Source organism: Vipera ursinii (assembly GCF_947247035.1).
Source record: "Vipera ursinii genome assembly, chromosome: 10".
Lineage (NCBI taxonomy): Eukaryota > Metazoa > Chordata > Lepidosauria > Squamata > Viperidae > Vipera > Vipera ursinii.
In genome coordinates this window covers 1,306,419-1,332,437 of record NC_139520.1, presented here as the reverse complement: position 1 = coordinate 1,332,437, position 26,019 = coordinate 1,306,419, and the positions used below count along the sequence as shown (strand labels likewise).

At 44.9% G+C, this 26,019-nt stretch overlaps 1 protein-coding gene across 1 annotated transcript in view; it reads right to left on the bottom strand.

Moving 5' to 3' along the window:
• The window catches only part of HYDIN (HYDIN axonemal central pair apparatus protein), a 358,209-nt gene that overhangs the window by 285,996 nt on the left and 46,194 nt on the right, over positions 1-26,019 (bottom strand). The window contains exons 9-11 of the mRNA XM_083370240.1: positions 24,255-24,438; positions 13,148-13,247; positions 821-939 (exon numbers count right to left, since the gene is read on the bottom strand). Of these exons, the coding sequence (XP_083226366.1) occupies positions 821-939; positions 13,148-13,247; positions 24,255-24,438 (403 nt within the window). The remainder of the gene's footprint in view (positions 1-820; positions 940-13,147; positions 13,248-24,254; positions 24,439-26,019) is intronic.

Here is a 26,019-nt window from a genome sequence, read left to right as displayed (position 1 = left end):
ATGATTGTAAAATGGGGCACAACTCGTTTAGCAACCACGCTACTTAGCAACAAAAATTTTGGGCTGAATTGGATAGAAGTTGAGGACTGCTTGTACTGCTGAGCCACTTAAATTGAAACAGTATCTAATTTGGACAAGAAATTAGATGAATAAATCTACTGATAGACTTGCAAGCCTTTGGCAGTGGGAGAACAATGAGGATGGCCAATTTTATAATGATAATGTGTTGGTTTAAAGATGACCAAATAATACTTAATCTCAATGGGGAGGAAAGGCCTGAAAGAAAAGAGTGAAGGACAGACAGAAAGAAAAAATTCAGCACTTTAAAAGGGAAATAAAGTATTATTCTTCTAATTTTTCATTTAGATTTCCTGAAAGTATCCTCTTCAAACGTGACCAACATATTGTAAGAGGAAAGAGAACTTTACTGATCCTAGACCAAGCTAAATCCAAAATCTTTAGGGAATTTCCGGAAGCCTGATATTCAGACAAAGCCTCAGTAGACACAAAAAAGACAAACCACATTTACACAACATTCAAAACAGGCAATAAAAAGAAAGAAGGAAACAAAAAGACGAGAACACGTTGTCTCCAGCAGCCAATAATATCCAGATAAGCAGGGATTAATACCAAGCAAACAGTCAAGTTGACAACAATATAGTTATCCAGCACTGGGAGGGCAAGCTATTGTATATAATCAGGGAGAAAAGCCCACAATCCTTAGCACTGATCATGTTACCTAATTGGGTAAAGAACCATCTGCAACCAAACAACCAAGCTCAGAGAGCACCAAGGATCCCGTTGTAACAACTGAACTTACCTCATAACTGTGAGATGATCCCACAAAAATTTTCCCAACGTCCAGCTGATCAAAGTTGAAAAATAGCTTGGGGCCTATTGCCTCTCCCTTGATACGCAGAGGAAGTCTGGTCTCTCGGCCTGTAGAAATGATAACTCATCTTTAGGAAATTAGTGGTGGCACAATTCTTTCTGGACAAACACAACAAGATCAGTGGAGGCATTGAGCTTTGCCCCTTGCTGTGCTTTGCCCCTTGCTGTGCACAAATCACTCTCTTATTGCCTTCTTGCTATTTATTGATTTATTCATCACATGGCATGTCATACATGGACTTCAATATATATTAACATTCCACCTAGATTAGTAAAACACAATAAAATATAAATGTTAAAAAGATCTCTGTTCAAATACCAATGCCTAGGCCATCTAACCGCTGAGGCGCAGCATTGTTTGTACGAAACAAATCAAATACTGGACCAGTAGATGCCCTCTGGTTACAGCCAGTCATGATGTGATCTACAGTTTGACGTGGGACCCCGCATTCACACTGAGAGGAGGATACTGTGCCCCATTTATACAGAGTCATGGCAGACACCGTGTGAGGTACAAATCCTACGCAGGAGTGCTGTGCAATCCCCCCACTCCCAGTGGGGAGAGTTCTCTTAGATTGATTTGCTTCAGATACCTAGTGAAACCACATGATTTTCAGAGGATGCTTGAGGAGCTTCTTAAAAGATCTGGTGGGGAATTAGGTTGAGATCCCAGATATCCAACAGAATAATGTGGCAATGGATTAGAATGTCATAGTTCCAACTGAGAGAGACGAATAAAGCAGAATTCCAAGGCTTGAAAATTCCTCAAAGAACATGTTTATTAGTTACAAGGTAATGGCACGATCAAAAGTGAAACCATGTCTGAAATTTCCACTAAAATTTCCCAGTTACAAAGTATAATGTCCCACCCACAAAACTATGCCATCACTACGTTTTCCAATATATCCATTTGATGGGCTTTCTAATACAGCGCCCAGTCCCTGATTGCGGGAGCACTAGATGACCTTGGTTTCCCCCCTCCCTCCATCCTGTGTGGCAACCTAGAATGAAGAGAAAGATGGCTGCAGCCAGGCTCACTGTAGATTTGACAGTCACCCCCCCCCCTTAAAAGGAAAGAATCTCCTGTAGGGGAAACAAAAAGCACATTAGGTATTTCCTCGAGGCTTGTGAGGATGGCTATTGTAAAATTTCTGTATTAACCATTCTGCTTTCACATCTGTACATTTCACCCACTGTAGCTTCTAACAGTGAATAGCCTTTCTGCTGAATGAGGTATTGTAACTTCCCCTTGTACAACCGATCTTGGTTGATTTAATTGCATAAATACAGCAGGGGCTCCTTGTAGTCCAAAAGGCATCACTTTAAATTGGAAGTTTCCAAGGGGCAATTGAAGGCGGTTTTCCATTCATCCCCCTCCTTAATCCAGACTCAGTAATAAGCTTCTCTTAAATCCAGCTTGGTAAAAACTTTCCCTTTTGCCAGGTGGGCCAACATGTCCTTCATTAAGTGAAGGGGGTACATGTTCTGTATGCTGACAGCATTTAATCCTTTAAAATCTACGCATAATCTCAGCGACCCATCTTTCTTTTCTTTGAACAATGCAGGAGCTGCTACACATGATTTTGCTGGTTGGATAAAACCCCAAGCCAGATTCTTATCAATGTATTATCTTAACTCCTTCATCTCTCTGGGCATCTGAGTATATTTTTGGGCTTCGGGAACTTGGCCCCGGGTAAGATTTCAATGGTGCAGTCCGTAGAACAGTCGGGGGGGGAGGACATTGCACTTTTTCTCACTAAATGCCTCGGCTAAATCACGGTATTCAGTTGGGACAAGCTGGATTCCTGGCAGCTTTTCTACAACAGTCTTTAGTGTCTCAGGGTGCTTCTCCTGAACCTCATTTATGATATGGCCCTTTATATCACTGGTGGTGGCAAGTGGGAGGGGGCCTATTCCCAATCTTAAATTCCTCACTCCATTCTCCCACCAGATGTGTGGGTGCCATTTGTCGAGCCAGGCCAGACCCAAAATCACAGCCTCAGTCATTTTTGGGACCATTACAAAATGGATGATTTCCCAGTGCCGAACCATTTCCAATCGCACTGCTTCTGTCAGGTGCGTGACAGGTGTGCTGCCGATAAGGGATCTGTCAGCTTGTTCAAATCTCATGGCTAGGTGTAACAGCCTTGCTCGAATCCCCAACTTGAGCACTGTGGGCAGATGAATTAGGCACCTGGTGCAACCTGAGTCTATTTGGGCCCCAGTTTGGGGTACTATTATCTCGGCGGGAATGGCAAAAGGTGGGATGGGCTGACTTACCACTGGATCCTCCTTGCCTTCCTCATCACTGTCGTAGGGTGCCAGCATCTGTGGCTGTGGCTTGGACTGGGCTTTTGTCTTGAGCTCAGTAGGAGGGGAGGCCTCGACGACCGGGTCTTGATGTGCCCAGTTTATCTTCTCTCTTCTTCCTCTGGGGGCTTTTTACAGCTTTGTGGTGGCAACTGGCATGCTTCTGGGTTGGGGGTTGGGAGCCAGGCACTCCACAGCATGGTGACCCATTTGACCGCATCAGTAACACTTGATAGGAGCTCTGGCTGGTGCTTGGGGGACACAGGTGGTCATGGTGGTTTGGGAATGTCGACCAAAAAGGCATTTCTCTTGGATGTGCAGTGGCTTGGGTTCAGCTGTGCTTGGCTTTCCTGAGCAGTCCAATTCGATATCTAGCATCAATGCCATGCTGTACCACTCCTGCAATTGGTTGGGAATGGCCCAATAGATGCAGGCTTGGAGCAAGTCGCGGTCTAGCTCCTGCTTGAAGTAGCTGATCAACAATAGTTCTGGCCATTACCCCAGCAGATCAGCAACTCTTCTGAATTCTTGAATGTATTCCTTAGTGGGGCAGTCTCTTTGCTTCAAACGATGGATCTCTTCTTGGCCAGCAGGGGCTGGGATTCGTCTTCAAAACAGCGTCTCAGTTGCTCCATGAATAGGTTAGCATACTGCAGTTCAGGAGCCCCTTCATTATGAAGGTTGGTCACCCACTTGGCTGCTTCTCCCTCTAGATTGGCATCCACAGCATTCGCCATCATGGCATCATCTAAGTAGGCATAAGCAGAGCAATCTAGATGAGCCCACACTTGATTTAGGAAGCTTCTCGGGGTCCCCATCAAAGGTGGGCTTGATGGGAGGCAGTCCAAACCTCAGTGGGGCCACTTGCACCTGCTGCTGGGCCACTTATTGGTCTTGGAGACATGGCTGAACCACTCTCTGGACTTCCCTTGGCCAGGCTCCTGGACTGGCAGCCTGAGGACGCAATAGCGGGCTTGGCTGGGATACAGGGCTTGACATCACAGCTGGCAGGAGAACAAGTGCGGCAGTACAGGCTCCAGCAGTCAGGCTGGGACTCCAGTGAGAGGGGGGGAAGAGATGGGTAGCCCTTGGCATTCCCCCCATGGTGCATACATCCTTGGCGATGGGAACCATTTTTTTTACCTCCAGCCTGCAGAACATCTCTTTCGGCTGCTCAAGCAAGGGGCTGTGAATTGCAGACTGGAACTCCAATCTCCAGAGTCATCCCCTCCAATCGATACCTTTCCCTTCTGGTATGCCATGGACGAAAACCCCTGGACGGCAGCTACAGGAGTTCCTCTTCAGCGGCCACCAGAATTGTAGTTCCCCCCTGGGGTACCAGCTTCCCAGGTTGGATCAACCTGAACTTTGGCTGAGCCCTTGTCAATGAGCCTTGGTGGAGCAGTGGGCTAATGCCTCCTTACGTAACACCAGCTGCCTGCAATTAGTGCAGGTTCGCATCCCACCAGGCTCAGGGTTGACTCAGCCTTCCGAGGTAGGTAAAATGAGGACCCAGATTGTTGGGGGCAATTAAGCTGACTTTGTAATAATGCCGCTTGGGGGGGGTGTGAAAGCCCTAATAAGCAGGCATATACATAGAATGAAGGCTACTGCTAAGCTTGTAAGCCGCCCTGAGTCTTCAGAGAAGGGCGGGATATAAATGGAATTAAAATAAATAAAATAAAAAAAATGACGCAGGTGGCTGGAACAGCTGCTTGCATTCCAAAAGCTGGAGTTCCATTGCAGCCAGCAATGGCTCCATTCTTTTCCTCCATCTTCAAATGTTCGCCGAGTCTTCAACGCTCTTCCAAAAGATGGGTAGGCAATCAGGGGCCAGCACCCCAAGAAAACGAAAGTTTGGTTTAATGTCATGGTTCTGACTGAGAGAGATGAATAAAGCAGAACTCAGAGGCTTGAAAATTCCTCAAAGAACATGTTTATTAGTTACAAAGTATCGGCACGATCAAAAGTGAAACCCTCTGAAATTCCCACTAAAATTTCCCAGTTACAAAGTATAATGTCCTACCCACAAAACTATGCCATTGCTACATTTCCCAATACATTCATTTGGCGGGCTTTCTAATACAATGTCCAGTCCCTGATTGCGGGAGCAATAGATGAACTTGGAGAGAAGATTATTATGACTAGTGAAGCACCTGGGCAAGTCCCCCTCCCTCCGTCCTGTGTGGCAACTTAGAATGAAGAGAAAGATGGCTGCAACCAGGCTCATTGTAGAGTTGATATAGAATGCATTGGAACGGCCCCTCTGCTCTTCTAGATCCACTACCATTTCTGGGTTTAGTGGGGAACTCAGGTAAATGAAGCAGCAGGAGAAACACACACACACACACACACACACACACACACACACACACACACAGAGTCTCTCAAGCCTAACTGGACATCTTTAAAGGCTCTTGTTTAAGCCATGAAGTAGTGATTCAAGCAGCAAAAAGGAACTCTTTTGCTGCCTTTACTAAATCTGTTCAATGATGTCCAGTGGCCCTTTTAAAGGCAACTTTTAGGTGGGGTGGAACGATAACTAAGAACATCTGAAAAGTAGTCTCAATATTTAGCAGATAAAACTGCTCTGATGTGAACAATGTTTGATTATCATTCGTGTCAATGGAAATGAATGATGGGGCTTCATCTTGAGAAGTGATCTGAGATAAACTGAGTTAATGACTAGCAAGGAATAGAGCAGGACTCTGACATGTGAGCTTCAGCCCTTTTACTTAAATTTTTCACAATTAGGCTTCATCTGAAGTGGCAGGAGGTTGAGCATGAACACAGTTAGTGCCTTTTGGAATGAAGGAGGGTTTTTTCCATCCCTCAGACACAAACTCTGGTGGCCACTTTGCTTAGGAAGCTGTCAAAGCTGGATAACTGGGAGGATTCAAGATGGAGGCTCAGTAGGGAACTAGTGGAATTTTCTCCCAAGCCTCTCTGACCACACTGACAAAAATTTAATTCCTGTTGTTTCCTTGTGAGAAGCAACTTTTCTGGAGCACAAGTGAGCAATCTCTGATATCTGCTTCCTCTGGAAAAAATTCTGTCAGCCAAACCATCTTCTGGCTGGCAACCCCACCACTGTGCTGTCTCTGCTTGCAAAGCTGCTCGCAGAGGCATCTAATGAGCCACAACAGGTCACCTGGAACCTGAAAGCTGTGTATAGTTTTATAATAGTTATAGTTTAGTTATAGTTTATTTGATTTATATACCGCCCTTCTCCTTGGTAGGGACTCAGGGCGGTTCACAGGGCATATATAAAAAGAAAGACAATACAAAAATTAAAAAAGGATTAAACCCATGCCCAATTAAAAACAGTAATACAAATTTAAAAAACAATTAAAAACCCATAATCCCCCATCAGGCCAGACCAGCTAATTCGAACAGGTGGGTCTTCAGGCCCCGACGGAAAGTTCGGAGGTCTGGTGCCATCCGGAGCTCCACCGGCAGTTGATTCCATAATGCCGGAGCACCCACAGAGAAGGCCCTCCCCCTGGGGGCCACCAGTCGACATTCCCTGACTGGCGGCACCCTGAGGAGGCCCTCTCTGTGGGAACGCACAGGGCGGAGGGGAGTCGATGCCGGCAGCAGGTGGTCCCTGAGGTATCCCGGACCCATGCCATGTAGGGCCTTAAAGATCGTAACCAACACCTTGAACCTCACCCGAAAGACAACTGGTAACCAATGCAGCTCGCGGAGCAAAGGTGTAACATGGGAGTACCGGGAAACTCCCAAGACAACTCTCGCGGCCGCATTCTGTACCAGTTGGAGCCTCCGAGTGGTCTTCAAGGGAAGCCCCATGTAGAGAGCATTACAGTAATCAAGGCGAGAGGTCACGAGCGCATGAGTGACCGTACACAGGGCATCCCGGTTCAGATAGGGCCGCAACTGGCGCACCAGGCGAACCTGGGCGAAAGCCCCCCTAGTCACGGCCACTATATGATCTTCCAGGGTAAGCCGTGAATCTAGGAGGACTCCCAAGTTGCGAGCCCTATCCACGGGGGGTAACAGCTCACCCCCCCATAGAAAGAGATGGAACATTTTGAATGTCCCGGGATGCCGGAATGCACAGCCACTCAGTCTTGTCAGGGTTGAGTTGAAGTCTGTTCCTCCCCATCCAGACCCGAACCGCCTCCAGGCAACGGGACATCACGGCGAGGGCATCACTGGGGTGGTTTGGGGTCGAAAAGAAAAGTTGGGTATCATCGGCATACTGATGATACCCAACTCCAAAACCACGAATGATCTCACCCAGCGGTTTCATATAGATGTTGAACAGGAGAGGCGAGAGAACCGACCCCTGCGGAACTCCACAAACGAGAGACCTAGGGGCCGATCTCTGCCCCCCTGCCAACACCGACTGCGAGCGTCCCAGGAGATAGGAGGAGAACCACGGAAGAACTGTGCCTCCCACTCCCAATCCCCTGAGACGCCGCAGCAAGATACCATGGTCGATGGTATCGAAAGCCGCTGAGAGGTCTAATAGGACTAGGACAGAGGAATATCCCCTATCCCGCGCCCTCCAGAGATCATTCACCAGAGCGACCAATGCCGTCTCCGTGCTGTACCCGGGCCTGAAACCCGATTGGTAGGGGTCCAGATAATCCGCTTCATCCAGGACCAGAGGGAGCTGATGCGCCACCACACTCTCAACAACCTTCGCAAGAAAGCGAAGGTTGGAGACTGGACGAAAGTTGTTCAAAACGGCTGGGTCCAGGGCAGGCTTCTTGAGGAGAGGTCTCACCACCGCCTCCTTCAAGACGGTGGGGAAATAACCCTCACTCAAAGAAGCAGATATAACCGCCTGGAGCCAGCCATAATAGGTGGTGACTAATTTGAGCCAGTCAAAGTAAAATTGACAGAATCCATTTATGTTTCATTGCTAACTCTTTCTGTGCAAACCCAAATCTCACCACCACCACCCCCTTGGATTCTGCCATTCCCAAGGAGGAAAGGAAATAAACATGGGAGTTTATTGCCTCCATTTCCTCTCCTTAGATGTAATGTTTTGTTTATCTAGCCTGCCTGTTACCCATCACAATAAGATCTATGAGAGGCATTCTCTGATCTTACGAGCAACTAAGAAAGGGGGTGGGGGGATTCTGGTTTGTTTCTCTGGATGGAATGTGAAGGGGAAGAAGTGATTGTGTTACGAATGGACTGATGGTTCTCCCTTTCCCACGAGGGCCTTGCCACCTGAAACTTGACTGATCCGGAACTGACCAAATGGACTGAGAGGTGGGGTTTTGCTCGGGGATGCTTTAAAAATATTGATCTGTGAGGGGATTTTTCAGATCCTGTCTATTATACCCTCTGTTATCTATGTCTTAGTAAAAGTTCCTGCTTGGACAATCTTGCCTCCAAGAGTCTTTCTTTCTTAAGATGTGGATTGGAGTGAGTTCTGACAAAAATTGAACTTTTCTTTTAATATTGGGATTTCCAATTTTATGCTTTAACCTTGTGAACTCTAAAGCTTACTCCTTCCATTATGTATTCAAGATGGACAATGATTAATATTTATATATATGCATATATATGTGTGGGTGTAGGTATATGTGTACGTCTCTGGGACAGAAAGTATATTTTGCACTGAGCTTTCGTTAGATGCTGCTAATATTGTCAAAGAGTAAACCAACATTACAGATTGTTTTTATAGCCCTTTAATAATTTAGCCAAAATTGTATTTTAAAACTTTTCAATAAAAAAAAAAAATAATAATTTAGCCATCGAATGTGTTTCTCTGTGGTAAAGATTCTGTGCAGCAAGTTAAAGTTTCTTTCAAGATCACAAAAGAAGACAGCAATAACAAAAAGAAAGTGAATCGAATCCAAGATTTATTTGCAAAAATCTTAATTAAGAGAAGATGTAAGAAATGATTAAAGTGATCAAGGGAATAGTCTTTTTGCTCATTTTTCTGCTTTTATTTTTATCATTTTTGTTTTGGACAAAAGTGCTTTGATATAATTTTTCACTAAGCCAGTGTACGTGAGAAAGACCCGAGAAATGGACAAAGGGATGCATAGGGAATGATCAGATAAGAGAGTGTACAATCCAACTCTCACTCCTCAGGCTGTAAAGGAAACAACAGGAGTTTGTACTTTCAGACTTGCAAGATTCTGTTAATGTACGTTTATAAGAAAGCAGAAGTAGCTCATTTGGTCTTTTTTCTGTTTGGTACACCTGGGAAAACTGACATCAATCTTGCAAGCTGGGACAACAAAGCACAGGGTGGCAGGAGTCTCAGAGTGCAGAGTGGTGAGGATGACCTCAGCTCGCACTGGGCTGGGACAGCTTGTACACCACAAGACAGAATAAGGGGCAGCCAAAGAGAAGAGATGGGGGAGAGAGATAGGCAGGTGAGGGAGTTGGAACACACCTGCCATTTTAAGTGTGGACTGGCTGCTGAGCATCTGAATTTTGATTACATGACCATGGGGAGCTGCAACAGCTGTAACTTCACATACTGATCCTAAGTCCATAAGTTAGCACCATCATAATTTTGAACAGTCGCTGAACAAATGGTTGTAAGTCAAGTAAGAGAATCATGGAAGTCTGAAACAATTTCTTCCCTCCTTTACTTTTAATTGTAAATTTAAGGCATATAAATTTAATAAATAAATAAAATACTTCCCAGAAAACTAGGGAGTATCCCTTCTGAGACTTGCTCTATACCCCTTTTGCTTCTGGGGACTAAAATTCCTCTTACATGAGGATCGTCTACTCTACAGCTCTTCTTCCTGTCTCCCAAGGATGTTTCCACATATCATTATATTACTGAAACAGTGATCTGTATATATTGATTCCCAGAATACTGTATGCCCCAATTATTGTTTCTTTCCTTCTTTTAATGATTAAAATGTCGCAAAAAGGAAGTTGGCCATTCTTCTCCTCTTTCATCGTAAATTGAATATTTGGATGAACATTATTCAAGTGCTTTAGAAATTTTTTGAGCAATTCCTTACCATAAATCCAGGTCAGAAAAGAGTTATTCACATACCAAAACCAAACGGTGCAGTGTCTAGTAGCTATTGCGCAAATTACAGCTAGGCAAATGGCAATAAGATATGATGTATGGCAACTGATGGCATTCCACTCAGGCATAATAGAACAGACTCTTAACTGATCTTTGGGAATCCATACAGACACTCTGGTAAAGCTTCCATCTTGGAAAGACTTGTGTATCTCAGATGAAATTGATCCATAAAAAGGGATTTTACCAGGTTTAATGTCTGCTAAAAAAAGTTAGGAAACTTTACATACAAACACAAGACAGTGACAGCTTGATTCTCAGTAAAGGAGAATGAAAAATGCCGCTGGCTTTTCTTTTGTTCAGAAGAGCAGATAATAATAATAATAATAATAATAATAATAATAATAATAATAATAATAATAATAATAATAATAATAATAATAATAATAATAATAATAATAATAATTTTATTTGTATACCGCCCTTCTCCCGAAGGACTCAGGGCAGTGAACAGGGCAATAAATACTAATACAAAGATACAAAAATTAAGAAAAGATTAAACAAAGTGCCCAATGCCTTAGAACAATAAGTTAAAATACGTTAAAAGCAATAATAAAACCCAAAACCCATCAGGCCAGGGCGGCTTGTTCAAACAAGTAGGTCTTTAGATCCCGTCGGAAGGAGCGAAGGTTGGGCACCATCCGGAGCTCAACCAGTAAACGGTTCCACAAATCCGGCGCACCCACAGAGAAGGACCTCCCCCTGGGGGCCACCAGACGGCATTCTCTGACTGGTGGCACCTGCCCAGTGCGCTCTCTGTGGGAGCGCACTGGGCGGAGGGAAGTTGATGCCGGCCGCAGGTGCTCCCTCAGGTACTCCGGACCCATGCCATTTAGGGCTTTAAAGGTCATTACCAGCACCTTGAATCTCACCCGGAAGACAACTGGAAGCCAATGCAGCTCACGGAGCAAAGGTGTAACATGGGAGTAACGGGAGACAATATTAGCTTTTAATATTGTTTTAATTGTTGGGCTTATGTAATTTAATCTATTTTAATTTATACTATTTTTATATCATATTTTATGTTGCCCTGTAAACCGCCCTGAGTCCTTCGGGAATAGGGCGGTATAAAAATTAAATTAAATAAATAAATAAATAAACATGAGTCTCGCGGCTGCATTCTGCACCAGTTGGAGCCTCCGAGTGGTCCTCAAGGGCAGCCTCATGTAAAGAGCGTTGCAGTAGTCTAATCGAGAGGTCACGAGCGCATGAGTGACCGTACGCAAGGCATCCTGGTCTAGATAGGGCCGCAACTGGCGCACCAGGCGAACCTGGGCGAAGGCCCCCCTAGTCACAGTTAATATATAATCTTCTAAAGAAAGCTGTGAATCTAGAAGGACTCCCAAGTTGCGAGCCCTATGTACGGGGGGTAATAACTCACCCCCCATAGAAAGAGATGGAGTATTCTGAATTTCCCAAGATGCCAGTACGCACAGCCACTCAGTCTTGTCAAGGTTGAGCCGAAGCCTGTTCCTCCCCATCCAGACCCGAACCGCCTCCAGGCAACGGGACATCACGTCGAGGGCATCACTGGGGTGGTTTGGGGTCGAAATAAAAAGCTGGGTATCATCAGCATACTGATGATACCCAACTCCAAAACCACGAATGATCTCACCCAGCGGCTTCATGTAGATGTTGAACAGGAGAGGCGAGAGGACCGACCCCTGAGGAACTCCACAAACGAGAGGCCTCGAGGTCGACCTCTGCCCCCTTGCCAACACCGACTGCGAGCGTCCCAGGAGATAGGAGGAGAACCACGGAAGAACCGTGCCTCCCTCTCCCAATCCCCTGAGACGCCGCAGCAGGATACCATGGTCGATGGTATCGAAAGCCGCTGAGAGGTCTAATAGGACTAGGACAGAGGAATATCCCCTGTCCCGAGCCCTCCAGAGATCATTCACCAGAGCGACCAATGCCGTCTCCGTGCTGTACCCAGGCCTGAAACCCGATTGGTACGGTTCTAGATAATCAGCTTCATCCAGAATCAGAGGGAGCTGATGCGCCACCACACTCTCAACAACCTTCGCAAGAAAGCGAAGGTTGGAGACCGGACGAAAGTTATTTAACACAGCTGGGTCCAAGGCAGGCTTCTTGAGGAGAGGTCTCACCACCGCCTCCTTCAAGACGGTGGGGAAACTACCCTCACTCAAAGATGCAGATATAACCACCTGGAACCAGCCTCATGTCCCCTCCCGAGCCGCGTAAACCAGCCAGGAAGGGCACGGGTCCAATAAACACGTGGTGGAGCTCAGCCTCCCCATAATCCTGTCCACTTCCTCCAGAGTCACAGGATCGAACTCCTCTCAGATAACATTGACAAGACCACCCATGTCCTGATCGTCAGACTCTGCCCAGTCGGAGTCCAAACCGGTCCGAATCCGAGCGATTTTGTCCGACAGATGTTGGCTAAACTCCTCGGCACGACCCTGCAAGGGTTCCTCTCTCACCTCCTGATTAAGGAGGGAGCGGGTCACCCTAAACAGGGCGGCCGGGCGGTTATCTGCAGACGCGATGAGGGCAGCAAAGTGATTAGACCTCGCCACCCTTATCGCCGCGAGATAAGACCTAATACAGGTTCTTAGTCGCAATCAGTTGGATAGGATGACACATGTCATCCTATCCCATAGGCCAGAGGTCACCAACCTTGGCAACTTTAAGATTTGTGGACTTCAACTCCCAGAATTCCTCAGCCAGTGCATGCTGGCTGGGGAATTCTAGGAGTTGAAGTCCACAAATCTTAAAGCAGCCAAAGTTCAAGACCCCTGCCATAAGCTTCTGCTTAATTATGATGAAAGAGATTCCTGTGTTTATGTAATTGAAGATCAGGATAACAAGACCAGCTTTCACAAGACTAGAAAACTGAAATCACCCATATCCTAAAATAGGAATATGTATTTAAGGTTATACCTGTAATATCACAGTAGACTGTCTGAAGATACATCCCGGCTTCTTGCGGCCTGAACATCACACTGATTTCAGTTGTAGAATTGGGCCAAACATCTCCCTCCTAGAGAAAAAACAGAATAAATACAATGAATAAGAAAGCTCAAGAAAGTCTTGTCTTTCAGCTCTGCTTTCTAAAACTCTGAAACACGCAAATATTACCAATATTATTCTGGATAGCAAAAGGGGCTGAAAAGAGTGCCAAAAGAAACTTTTTAAACCAAATGATGCAGCAAAGAGCAATTGACCTTCCTGACCTACCTTTCTTGTTTTTCTTAGACTTGGTTCATGACAGTGCTGGCTGATCAAAAAGCAAGACCACATAAAGACCATGCAGTTAGGCTGCAGATCCATAGCAGAGTACACTGAGGAATTTCATGACCTGGCATGCCAACTTGACTGGCCAGAGGACATCCTCATAGCGGTTTTAAAGATGGGCTAAACAACAATATGTACAATGCCTGTGTTGTAATGGCCCCTTGCAGCACAGAACAAGTACGACGTGGCAAGGTCATGGGAGAGATCACCCACAGAGAAAAGGGAAGCAACTAAACCCCCGGCTTCACAAATCCAATCTACAGTCTGTTTTAAATGTGGCCAGGAAGTGCACCAAGCCGCAGAATGTAAGATCGGCTGTTCAGCCAAGAAGGCAAACCCAACCCCTGAGGGGATGGAGGTCGTGAAGTTCACCCCATCAGCCAAAAAGGCTGAGGGAACTCTGACCCCAACAGATGATGACCAGGGGTTGACAGATGCTGACTCTGATGATCCCCTGGTAAGTGGCCCGGTTACACCAGTGACCATCCTCATAGAACTGAGCTTCCCTAGGTCAGGGTTGAAGGCCAGTTTAAGTGTCCTATTAGACTCGGGCTGCACCAGGTGCTTGGTAAATCCAGCACTGGTCAAGAAACTGGGAATCAGACTGAGAAGACTTAAAAATCCCGATTGCATTCTGCCAACTAGATGGGCCTGTCACAGGAGGTATCCTGGCAACTTTTGCCACCGAGCCCAGATGGGGGCCCATTCGGATGTCCTGAGGTTCATAGTAGTGCCCGGGATGGAAAGACCCCTAGTCCCAGGGCTAGGCTGGCTAAAAAAGTGGAACCTTTATGTGAATTCAAGGAGAGGACTGTTAAAATTCCAGACACACCGCCCCATGGTGTGAGCTAGGAGCTGCCATGCAAGGGAAGGATCTCCCCATAATCCCTAAGGAATAGTGAGATCTCAGAGATGTGTTTAGCGAGAAGGGGTCAGATGAACTCCCCCCTCACAGACCTACTGACTCTGCTATAGAAATCCTACCAGATGCCAAGCTACCAAAACTAAAACTATACTGAATGACTTCCAGGGAGGAATTGCGACTGTTCATTGATAAGAAATTAGCCCGAGGTTTCATTCAACCAGCATGACCCCAGGGGGCAGCCTCAGTCCTATTCCAGGAAAAGAAGGATGGGACCTTTCATCTATATGTGGATTATAGAGGGTTAAATGTGGTATATGTGGAGAATGTTCACCCCCTACCCCTATGAAGGACATGTTAGGCCATCTGGCCAAGGGCAGAATTTTTACTAAACTGGATTTGCAGGAAGCATATTATTTATTTATTTTAATTCCATTTATATCCCGCCCTTTTCCGAAGACTCAGGGCAGCTTACAAGCTTAGCAGTAGCCTTCATTCTATGTATATGCCTGTCTTACCATGTAAGACACAAGGAAGGGGGTGAATGGAAAACTGTTCAATTGCCTGCTGGATTATTTCCAATTCAAAGTACTCCCTTTTGGACTACAGGGAGCTCCTGCTGTCTTCACACAGTTGTTTAATGAGGTCCTACGTGAGCATCTATACAAGGGGGTGCTGGTGTATTTGGACCACATTTTGATCTACACTGAGACAAAAGCAAAATATGTGAAAGTGGTCAGAGCAGTTCTCCAGAGGTTACGTGCTACCAAATTGTACACCAAGCTCTCTAACTGTGAATTCCACCAAAACAAAACAGACTACCTGGATTTCCACATGTCACATGAGGGGATTGAAATGGACCCTGAAAAGCTCAGAGCGGTGCTAGAATGGGCACCACCCTGCACTAGGAAGCAACTACAAAGCTTACTAGGGATTGCAAATTTTTACAGGCAATTCATTCCTTCATTTTCCCAATATTCTAAGATGGCGGCGCCTGGAATGGCTGTGGCTGCATTGGCTCTTGAAGGCGAATAGTTTTGGGAGGGATAGTAAGGGCTATAGGCCTCATGATCAGGAAGATTTTAATGTGTTTGAGCAACATGGTGGAACTAAGGTAACATACGACATACGACCGACAATCTTTGCTGGCATGGCAAGTTTCTAGTTGTTTTGGAACTGTTGATGAGACCGTTAAAAGTCGTTGGCGCTGTTTGAATTTGTTCTACCAGCAGCAAGATCTGACTGCTGGCCTAGTGATGGATTGTATTGCAAATCAGGGCTGTTTCCAGAGGAGGCAGAGGAGGAGAGGACCTGGAGCTTATGGAGCAAAAGAACTGGATGAGGCTGTTGGCAGGCCCAGAGGAAGAGAGAGAGGCTTTTGGAGAAGTTGGTGGCGTCAGCAGTGTGCTCCAGGGGCGAAAAGAAGCAAGGCCTCTTTAAGGAAAAGGTGGAAGAGTCAGGATCAGAAAAAGGAAAGAAGACGAGGTTGTCAGAATACAAGCTAACTTGAGGGCTAATCCACATGAAGCCCCATTTCCATCTGTCCTGTTTGCCATCATTCACTTCCTAGAGACTAAAATGGACAATGTGAAATTTGAGTGGGCCACGAACAAGGAGTATATATCGGAGGTGGTGACCCTTTGAGAGCTGTATGCAACGAAATTTCATTTTGATGTATGCCGATTGGTGTACATTCAAAGTGACAATAAAGTTATCAAATAGCCTTTCCCATTATGAACTTGCTAAAAACTAAAGGAGGGGATAAACCTAAACCTAGTCAACCCTTCAAATGGTCACAGACATTAGCGATGTGGTGGTGGGAGCTGTATTATTACACGAAAATGATGAGGGGGTATTGCAACCATGTGCATATACGTCCAGGTAACTCACGGAGACAGAACAACATTGGGCCGTGTGAGAAAAGGAGGTGTACGCTATGAGGTGGTCATTACTTACATGGCGCCATTTCCTTGAAGGCCTGGACAGACCACAAAAATTTGGAAGCACTAAAAACACCCAGGAAACTCACTCCTAAGCAAGCCCGCTGGTCTCAACATTTTCACCGATTCCATTTCACTTACCAGGGGGGAAGAATTTCTTGGCTGATGCATTATCTTGCATGCCCCAATATGAACACACAGGCCACTGACTCTAAATGACTTATGCCCAAACAACAACTGGCAGCACCAGTAACCACCAGGACCCAAGCTAAACTGGAGTAGAATTCCGGAAGTCTTTGGAAACTGATGAATGGTTCCAGAAAAATAGACATGTGTGCATAATCAAAGTTGGGCTACCCTGGGTGGGTGAGAAGTTATATATACCTGCCACCCAGAGGATCAATCTCATGCAGTTGTGCCATGATACAAAATCAGCAGGACATTTTGGGTTTGTAAAAATCCTACACTTAACTAAAAGGCAATTTTGGTGGCCATCCATGAAAAATGACATAGAAAGCTACATGGCCAGCTGCCAAACTTACATGATGGATAAGAGGCTGCAAGGAAATTTTCCAGGACTGTTACAACCAGTGGCAAACCCCTCAGCCCCGTGGAAAGAGATAGCCATGGATTTTATAGTGGAATTACCAGAAAGCAATGGGAACAATGTAATCTGGATGGTCATGGACTTGTTTTCCAAACAGGTGCACTTTATGCCTTGCCAAAAGATCCCCACCACAAAAGCCTTAGCGAAACTTTTCGTGCAGCATATTTACAGATTGCATGGGGCACCGCAATGCATCATATCTGATAGGGGGTGCAATTTACGTTGGCATTTTGGAAATAATTTTTATCCCTTTTAGGAACCACCCAAGGACTGTCATCTAGTCATCATCCTCAAATGGGAGGATCAGCTGAACGTTCGAACTCAGTACTTGAGCAATATTTAAGATGCTTTATTAATTTCTAGCAAACAAATTGGACCGACCTACTCCCTTTCGCAAAGTGGCATATAATAAATGCAGTCCACTCCAGCACAGGTTACATTCCTTTTCAAATAGCTACCGGTCAAAGTTTCAACCCCATGCCAGAGCTAACCCCAAACAAACCAATAATCCCATCACTGAAGGATTGGATTGCACAATTACAAAACATCTGGCCAATCATTAGGAAAGCTTTAGATGAAGCTAGACAAGCATACAAAGCACAAGCAGACAAAAAAAACAGTCGATCCCAAACCATTCAGACTGGGAGAGATGGTATATTTATCTACAAAATACCTTAAATCCCTACAACTATGTAAAAAACTCAGACCAAAATATATTGGACCTTTTTCAATTAAAAGAATCATAAACCCAGTAACAGTAGAATTTGTTGTTGTTGTTAGTTGCGAAGTCATGTCCGACCCATCACGACCCTATGGACAATGTTCCTCCAGGCCTTCCTGTCCTCTACCATCTTCTGGAGTCCATTTAAGCTCACGCCTACTGCTTCAGTGACTCCATCCAGCCACCTCATTCTCTGTCGTCCCCTTCTTCTATTGCCCTCAATCTTTCCCAGCATTAGGCTCTTCTCCAGTGAGTCCTTCCTTCTCATTAGGTGGCCAAAGTATTTGTATTTGTATTTGTATTTATTAAATTTGTATACCGCCCTTCTCCCGAGGGACTCAGGGCGGTGAACAGGGCACATATAAATAGAGGATACAAAAATTAAAAAAAGAATTAAATAATCGCCCAGATAAAACAATAACAATATAAAACCCAATTAAACAAACCCTAACTTCCCCCATTAGCTTCAGGATCTGGCCTTCTAAAGAGCAGTCAGGGTTGATCTCCTCTAGGACTGACCGGTTTGATCGCCTTGCAGTCCAAGGAACTCGCAGGAGACTTCTCCAGCACCATAGTTCAAAGGCTTCAATTCTTTGGCGCTCAGCCTTTCTTATGGTCCAGCTTTCACTGCCATACATTGCAACTGGGAAGACCATAGCCTTGACTATACGCACTTTTGTTGACAGGGTGATGTCTCTGCTTTTTAGTGTGCTGTCAAGATTTGCCATGGCTTTCCTCCCAAGGAGCAAGCGTCTTTTAATTTCTTGGCTACAGTCCCCATCTGCAGTGATCTTGGAGCCCAGGAAAATAAAATCTGTCACTACCTCCATTTCTTCCCCATCTATTTGCCAGGAATTGAGAGGGCCAGATGCCATGATCTTGGTTTTCTTAATGTTTAGTTTCAACCCATGTTTTGCACTCTCCTTCTTCACTCGCACCAAGAGGCTCTTTAGTTCCTCTTCACTTTCTGCCATTAGAGTGGTATCATCTGCATATCTTAGGTTGTTGATGTTTCTTCCGGCAATCTTAATTCCAACTTTTGATTCATCTAGCCCTGCCTTTCTCATGATGTGCTCTGCATATAAGTTAAATAGGCAAGGCGACAGTATACAGCCTTGCCGGACTCCTTTCCCAATTTTGAACCAATCAGTGGTTCCGTGTCCAGTTCTCACTGTTGCTTCTTGGCCCGCATATAGGTTTCTCAAGAGACAAATAAGATGGTCTGGTACGCCCATCTCTTTAAGGACTTGCCACAGTTTGTTATGATCCACACAATCAAAGGCTTTAGCATAGTCAATGAAGCAGAAGTAGATGTTTTTCTGGAACTCTCTAGCTTTCTCCATGATCCAGCGTATGTTAGCAATTTGATCTCTAGTTCCTCTGCCTCTTCAAAATCCTGCCTGTACTTCTGGTAGTTCTCGATCTACATACTGCTGGAGTCTAGCTTGTAGAATTTTAAGCATAACTTTACTAGCATGAGAAATGAGTGCAATGGTGCGATAGTTTAAACATTCTTTGGCACTGCCTTTCTTTGGAATTGGAATGTAAACTGATCTTTTCCAATCCTGTGGCCACTGTTGAGTTTTCCAAATTTGCTGGCAAATTGAGTGTAGCACTTTTACTGCATCGTCTTTTAAGATTTTGAATAGCTCAGCTGGAATACTGTCACCTCCACTAGCTTTGTTGTTGCTCAGCTTTTCTAAGGCCCACTTCACTTCACATTCTAGGATGTCTGGCTCGAGGTCAGTGACCACCACATTATGATTATCAGGGACGTTAAGCTCATTCTTGTATAGTTTTTCTGTGTAATTTTGCCACCTCTTCTTAATCTCTTCTGCCTCTGTTAGGTCCCTGCCATTTTGGTCCTTTATCATGCCCATTTTTGCATGAAATGTTCCCTTCATCTCTCCAATTTTCTTGAAATGATCTCTGGTCCTCCCTATTCTATTGTTTTCTTCTATTTCTTTGCATTGTTCATTTAAGAAGGCATTCTTATCTCTTCTAGCTATTCTTTGGAATTCTGCATTTAATTGGGTGTATCTTTCTTTTTCTCCCTTGCCTTTTGCTTCCCTCCTTTCCTCAGCTATTTGCAAAGCTTCCTCAGACAGCCATTTTGCTTTCTTGCATTTCTTTTTCTTTGGGATGGTTTTGGTTGCTACCTGTTGTACAATGTTGCGAACCTCTGTCCATAGTTCTTCAGGTACTCTGTCTATCAGATCTAATTCCTTAAATCTATTTGTCACCTCTACTGTATATTCAACAGGGATATGATTTAATTCATACCTGACTGGCCTAGCGCTTTTCCCTACTTTCTTTAATTTAAGCCTAAACTTTGCAACAAGAAGCTCATGGTCTGAGCCACAGTCAGCTCCTGGTCTTGTTTTTACTGATTGTATAGAGCTTTTCCATCTTTGGCTGCAAAGCATATAGTCAATCTGATTTCTGTGTTGACCATCTGGTGATGTCCATGTGTAGAGCCGTCTCTTGGGTTGTTAGAAAAGAGTGTTTGCTATGACCATCGTATTCTCTTGACAAAATTCTATCAGCCTGTGCCCTGCTTCATTTTGTACTCCAAGGCCAAACTTGCCTGTTATTCCAGTTATCTTTTGGCTTCCTACTTTAGCATTCCAATCCCCCATGATGATAAGGACATCATTTTTGGGTGTTAGTTCTATAAGGTGCTGTAGGGCTTCATAGAACCGGTCAATTTCATCCTCTTCAGCACCGGTGGTTGGGGCATAGACTTGGACTACTGTGATATTGAATGGTTTGCCTTGGATTCGAACTGAGATCATTCTCTCGTTTTGAGGATTGTATCCCAGTATTGCTTTTCCTACTCTTTTATTGACTAAGAAGGTACTCCATTTCTTCTGAGGGATTCTTGCCCACAGTAGTATACCTGATGGTCATCTGAATTAAATTCACCCATTCCTGTCCATTTTAGTTCGCTGATACCTAAGATGTCGATGTTCAGTCTTGTCATCTCGTTTGACCACGTCCAGCTTTCCTTGATTCATGGATCTTACATTCCAGGTTCCTATGGAGAAAAAATCTTTACAGCATCGGACTTGCCTTTCACCACCAGACATATCCACAGCTGAGCGTCCTTTCGGCTTTGGCCCAGTCGCTTCATTCTTTCTGGCGCTACTAGTACTAGCCCTCTGCTCTTCCCCAGTAGCATATTGGACGCCTTCCGACCTGAGGGGCTCATCTTCCAGCGTCATATCATTTTGCCTTTTGGTACTGTCCATAGGGTTTTCATGGCAAAGATACTGGAGTGGTTTGCCATTTCCTTCTCCAGTGGATCACGTTTTGTCAGAACTCTCTGCTATGACCTTTCCGTCTTGGGTGGCCCTGCACGGCATAGCTCATAGCTTCATTGAATTACGCAAGCCCCTTCCCCATGACAAGGCAGTAATCCATGAAGGGGGACAGTAGAATTAGAATTACCCAAAAATCTTAGGCAGATACACCCAATTTTTCACTGCAGTTTACTAAAAAGAGAACAACAGTCACCCCTACGAACAAATCCCCCCCACACACACCACCTCCTATCATGGTTGAAGGAGAACAACACTTCGAGATAAAAGAAATCCTGGATTCTAGGAAACACCATGGAGCAATTGAATACTTGGTAGCTTGGAAACACTTACCCTCCTCAGAAAATGAGTGGCTCAATAAACATCACATTAGAGCACCTAAGTTGCTTAAGAAGTTTCATACAGAATATCCTAATAAACCGGGCTAACATTTATATTTTGTTTCCTCTACAGGTGGACTTCTCTTTTTTTTAAGGAGGGCAGAATGTCAGAATCCATTTATATTTCATTTCTAACTCTCTATCTGTGCAAAACAGATGGTTGGTGGAGCAGTGGGCTAATGCCTCCTTAAGTAACACCAGCTGCCTGCAATTAGTGCAGGTTCGCATCCCACCAGGCTCAAGGTTGACTCAGCCTTCCATCCTTCCGAGGTAGGTAAAATGAGGACCCAGATTGTTGGGGGCAATTAAGCTGACTTTGTAATAATGCCACTTGGGGGTGTGTGAAAGCCCTAATAAGCAGGCATATACATAGAATGAAGGCTACTGCTAAGCTTGCAAGCCGCCCTGAGTCTTCGGAGAAGGGCGGGATATAAATGGAATTTAAAAAAAAACAAACACCCAAATCTCACCCCATTTACTGGATTCTGCGATCCCCAAGGAGGGAAAGAGAAGACAGGGTTGTTAATTGCCCCTCTCTATCCCCTAGGTGCAATGTTTGTTTATTCAGCCTGCCTGGAAGCCATCAGAAAACACCAGGGAAGAAACCCTCTGAACTATGAAGAACAAAGAAAGGGGGGGGGATTCTGCTTTGTATCTCCGAATGGAATGTGAAGGGGAGAAAGTAATAATTTTGTAAATGTACTGGTGGTTCTCTTTTCCCACGAGGGTATTGACACCTGAAACCTGACTGATCCGGGACTGACCAAATGGACTGAGGGGTGGGGTTTTTGCTCAGGGACACTTTGAAAGTATCGATCTGTAAGACAGTTTACAGATCCTGTCTATCCTATCCACTGTCATCTATGTTTTAGTAAAAGTTCCTGCTTGGGTTAGGGTTAGGGGTTATGGTGTTTTTCTTTCCTAAAATGTGAATTGGAGTGGGTTCTGATAGTAACAATGATTCCAGAGTTGTAGTTAAATATAAAGTTAGTAAAATAAAGTCTTGACCACATGACTTTGTACATTTCTTGGGGGGGGGGGGGGAACACATAATCATGGGATGTGAAGTTTGGAAGAAGCATTGGGGACCTCATCCAAATCTTTTCCCAGCATAGGAATTGCCTGCTAGAGCATCCCTGACTGACATATACTGTAGCTAGATGGCCATCCAGTCTCTCTTTAAATGCTTCTAGCAAAGGAGAGTCCGCTATCTCCAAAGATTCTCTTGTGAGCATCAGGGCACTAGTTTAAAATTGCATGCTGTGTTACAGTAGAAACAGTGGCATTAATACTTTCTCTGGCAAAACCAAATTTAAAAAGAGAGTTCCTATAGCAGAGGAATTAGTAGTGCTTGTGCTGCCATTTCTATCTGAAAAAAATGAGAAAGGCCCTCTGACTTTAGTCCCTGCAGGATGGAGTAAAAGGGTTACCACAGTCACTGTCTAGAACTATCTGGTGGCTATGAATGAAAGCACGGAAGCCTGAGAGGCTGAAAAGGTAATAGATCTCTTTGCCCCATTTCAGAGTGTCTGCTATGGTGGGAGTGGAACCCAACCTTCCTCTCCAGAAGGCTAAGATAATTTACTGCCCCTTTTGACCAGAGTTTATGAATCTCAGCCTTGAGAGAAAAGGAAAGCATTCAAAGAAAATAAACTGAGAATGGATCGCTCTAACCCCAAGACATACCTCTTGTGGACAATAATAAAAAACCCTCTTACCACCAAGACTGAAATACCTGGTTAAGACAAAGATGAAGTTGTCAAGGCCACATTGCTGGATGCTGCTGTTTGTGAACACAAGTTCACTATCGAGCTTGGTATAAAATGCAGTATTTTCTTAACATAAAACATCACATTCTTAATCCTATGAAAACCTCCTTAAGGAGCCCTGGACTTTGGGGGTCAAGCATATCATAGCTCCAAGCTGGTTATTTTTTTTAATGTATCTTGCCTTAGTTGTAAAGTTAAATAAAGGTAAAATTTCTCTTGGAAAATCAGAACTACATAATCATACACTTTCCAGGGCTTTGGGAAATAATTTTATTTACTGATTTTTAAAATTTATTTTTAAAATTGCATTGTTGGAATCTGTGGCTCTACAATTTGCAAGCAAGACAATTAGACCAGCACAATGAACCTGGATTTCTATGGTATAGAGAATGCTTTTAATAACATTCAGTGGATAAGTAGACTTATCTCTAAATGTACAAAAGTTCATCAAGAGTTTAGAAACTAACAAAATATAATATTAAGAATGTTAAGCAATCGAATAAAAGATGCAGCAGAGTATTGGCAAAATGTAATCATCTTGGTCAGCCATTGTCAGCAATCTAACTAGCCCATTAAAAACAGCCTTTAATTAATTGAAAAGGAAGAGGGCATTATCACAGCTAAGCTAGTTAAAAGATCATGTGCCATAAATCATTTGGACTCCCAATTATGACAATGGAACCAAAAGCACTCTGGAGCTTAGTCTGTTACTGTAAGGAAACTTAAACCCTTTCTAAACTAAAGCAATGGGTTTATATTAGATGAAAAGGACCAGCCTGTAGGAGATGAATGGGCTGGGCCTGAAGGAGGGGGTCAAATGCGTCATCAGTCATGAGTCCCTTTGTGCCCACAAGACATCTAAGTCAAGCCCACCTTGAATTCCTTTCTATTCTTAACTCCTGCTAATTTCCCTTAACCATTAGTAGTTCAGATTCTTGTAGAGAGCTTAAGCTTACAGTAAATCTTTATACACATTTGAACTGCCTGAATCTCCTGATTTCCCTTGTGCTTCACATAGCCCCCTCCCCCAATCTGAAGAATGTCTCTCCTTCAAGTTTCACATCTGAGCCCTCAGATCACTAATGAAGGCCCTGCTCTACATAAAAAAGCATATTCCCTATTTCCTCCCCCTCAGGTCATATGGTATTTCTCACCTGAGGCTCAATGGAGAAGACTTTATTGTTGAAGAGCATTGCATCTTCATGGACAGTTGCCCGTCGGTTCTCAAAAGTACGAGTGACAATGGAGAGATGCTCACAAAGCACTGGATTCATGTTGCATTCCATCAGAAGCTGATCAAGCACAGTATTTTGTTCACCCTGCAGGGCTTGACACATCCTAGAGAGCCCGGAGAAAGAGATGAAATGTCATATTTTGTAACAGACTCCAAAGAATGCTTGGTTATGAAGCAAAAGGGACTGACACCATGAGGATCACCATTGATCTTTGCATTCATAATATTCAAAGGAGCAATAACTGAAAAGGACAGGACCTGTGAGGTGGACCATAGGAGAGCAGAGTTTGATGAACAGGTACATTGTCTCCAATGACCTGAAATCGTAAAGGAGAAATTTGTCCAGGAAGAATGGGAAATTCTGTAAAAAGAGTTCTGCATGGGTTTTGTCTGTGCCATAGAGGCACCTTGACTCCTGACAGCACTGGGGACTAGTCCATACGGCTTTTTTCTTGGGATTGAAAGGGTGAAAGTCACGTAGCTGGTTGCCCAGTTTATACTCTCCAGAACCCACTACACAATAGTGGCGATGAAGGTAGGATACTGCTTTGCCTCAAAAAGCTGAATTCACAAGGGGTCGGCTTCGCGTGCTGGAGGAAAGAGGCATCTTTCCCCACCCTCTACGGCCGGCTAGTCACCACGCTAGCGGCCACGTACTCAGAATCACACATATGAGTCTGCGGAGCAGGATCTAATTATACAAGGAAGAAGATGCCTAAGGTTGGCCAGCCCAGAGAATTCGACATCCGCCACCTGGAACAGTGGCCATCTCACCTCGGGCAAGTCAAAAACTATCTCCGGGCAAACCAGATTGCTGAGGACAGCCTAAAAGTGGCGACCTTGCTTTGCATAAGCGGGCCGGCAACATTCAATCTGGCTGAAAGTCTATTCGCCCCTACACTGATCGAAACCGTCTCATTCACCGAACTCAAGCAGAAGCTGAATGGGCACTTCAAGCCCAGAATGTCCGAGATGGCCTGGCGGTTCCGGTTCGACCAGAGGGTGCAACGGCCGGGTGAAACCACATCTGAATTTATCATGGCCTTGTGACAGGCCGCCTGTCTCTGCAGGTTTACCAACCTAGACGAGCGCCTACAAGACAGGCTTGTGTGCGGCCTAAGAGACAAGAGACTTTAACAGACACTCTTTGCTATGCCCAACCTAACACTGCAAGACGCACAGGATGAAATCATGGCCGACGAGGCGGGCGGAGATGCGGTGCAGGTGATACAGATGCCAATACCCAGCAAATCAGAAGAATCAATTCACTACGAAGGCACTACTTACAGTGAGATCGCAGAAGAAGAGGGAACCAAAGTCGACCAGATTCGGAAAAAACCAGAGCAATGAGAGAGAGGGCATGAGAACAGGGAGAACCAGCAGAAGGCAGCTCCCTTTCCAAAATGCAGAGGGTGCGGCGGCAACCACACAAGGGTGAACTGCAAATTCCAGTCGGCCACGTGTCGGGCCTGTGGAAAATCGGGCCACATCGCGGTGGTCTGCCATAGCCGGTTCCGAGAGGTCCTACACAAACAACAGCTGGAGAATCTGTCGAGGAGAGGTACCGGGGCCCAGAGCCCAATCAGTGTGGGGGTTTTTGAAAGCCGGAGGGCCATCTGCCAAACCGGGGCCCACTGCCCGCTTAAACCTAAATTAAAACTGGAAGTCCAATTACAAGGCATTCC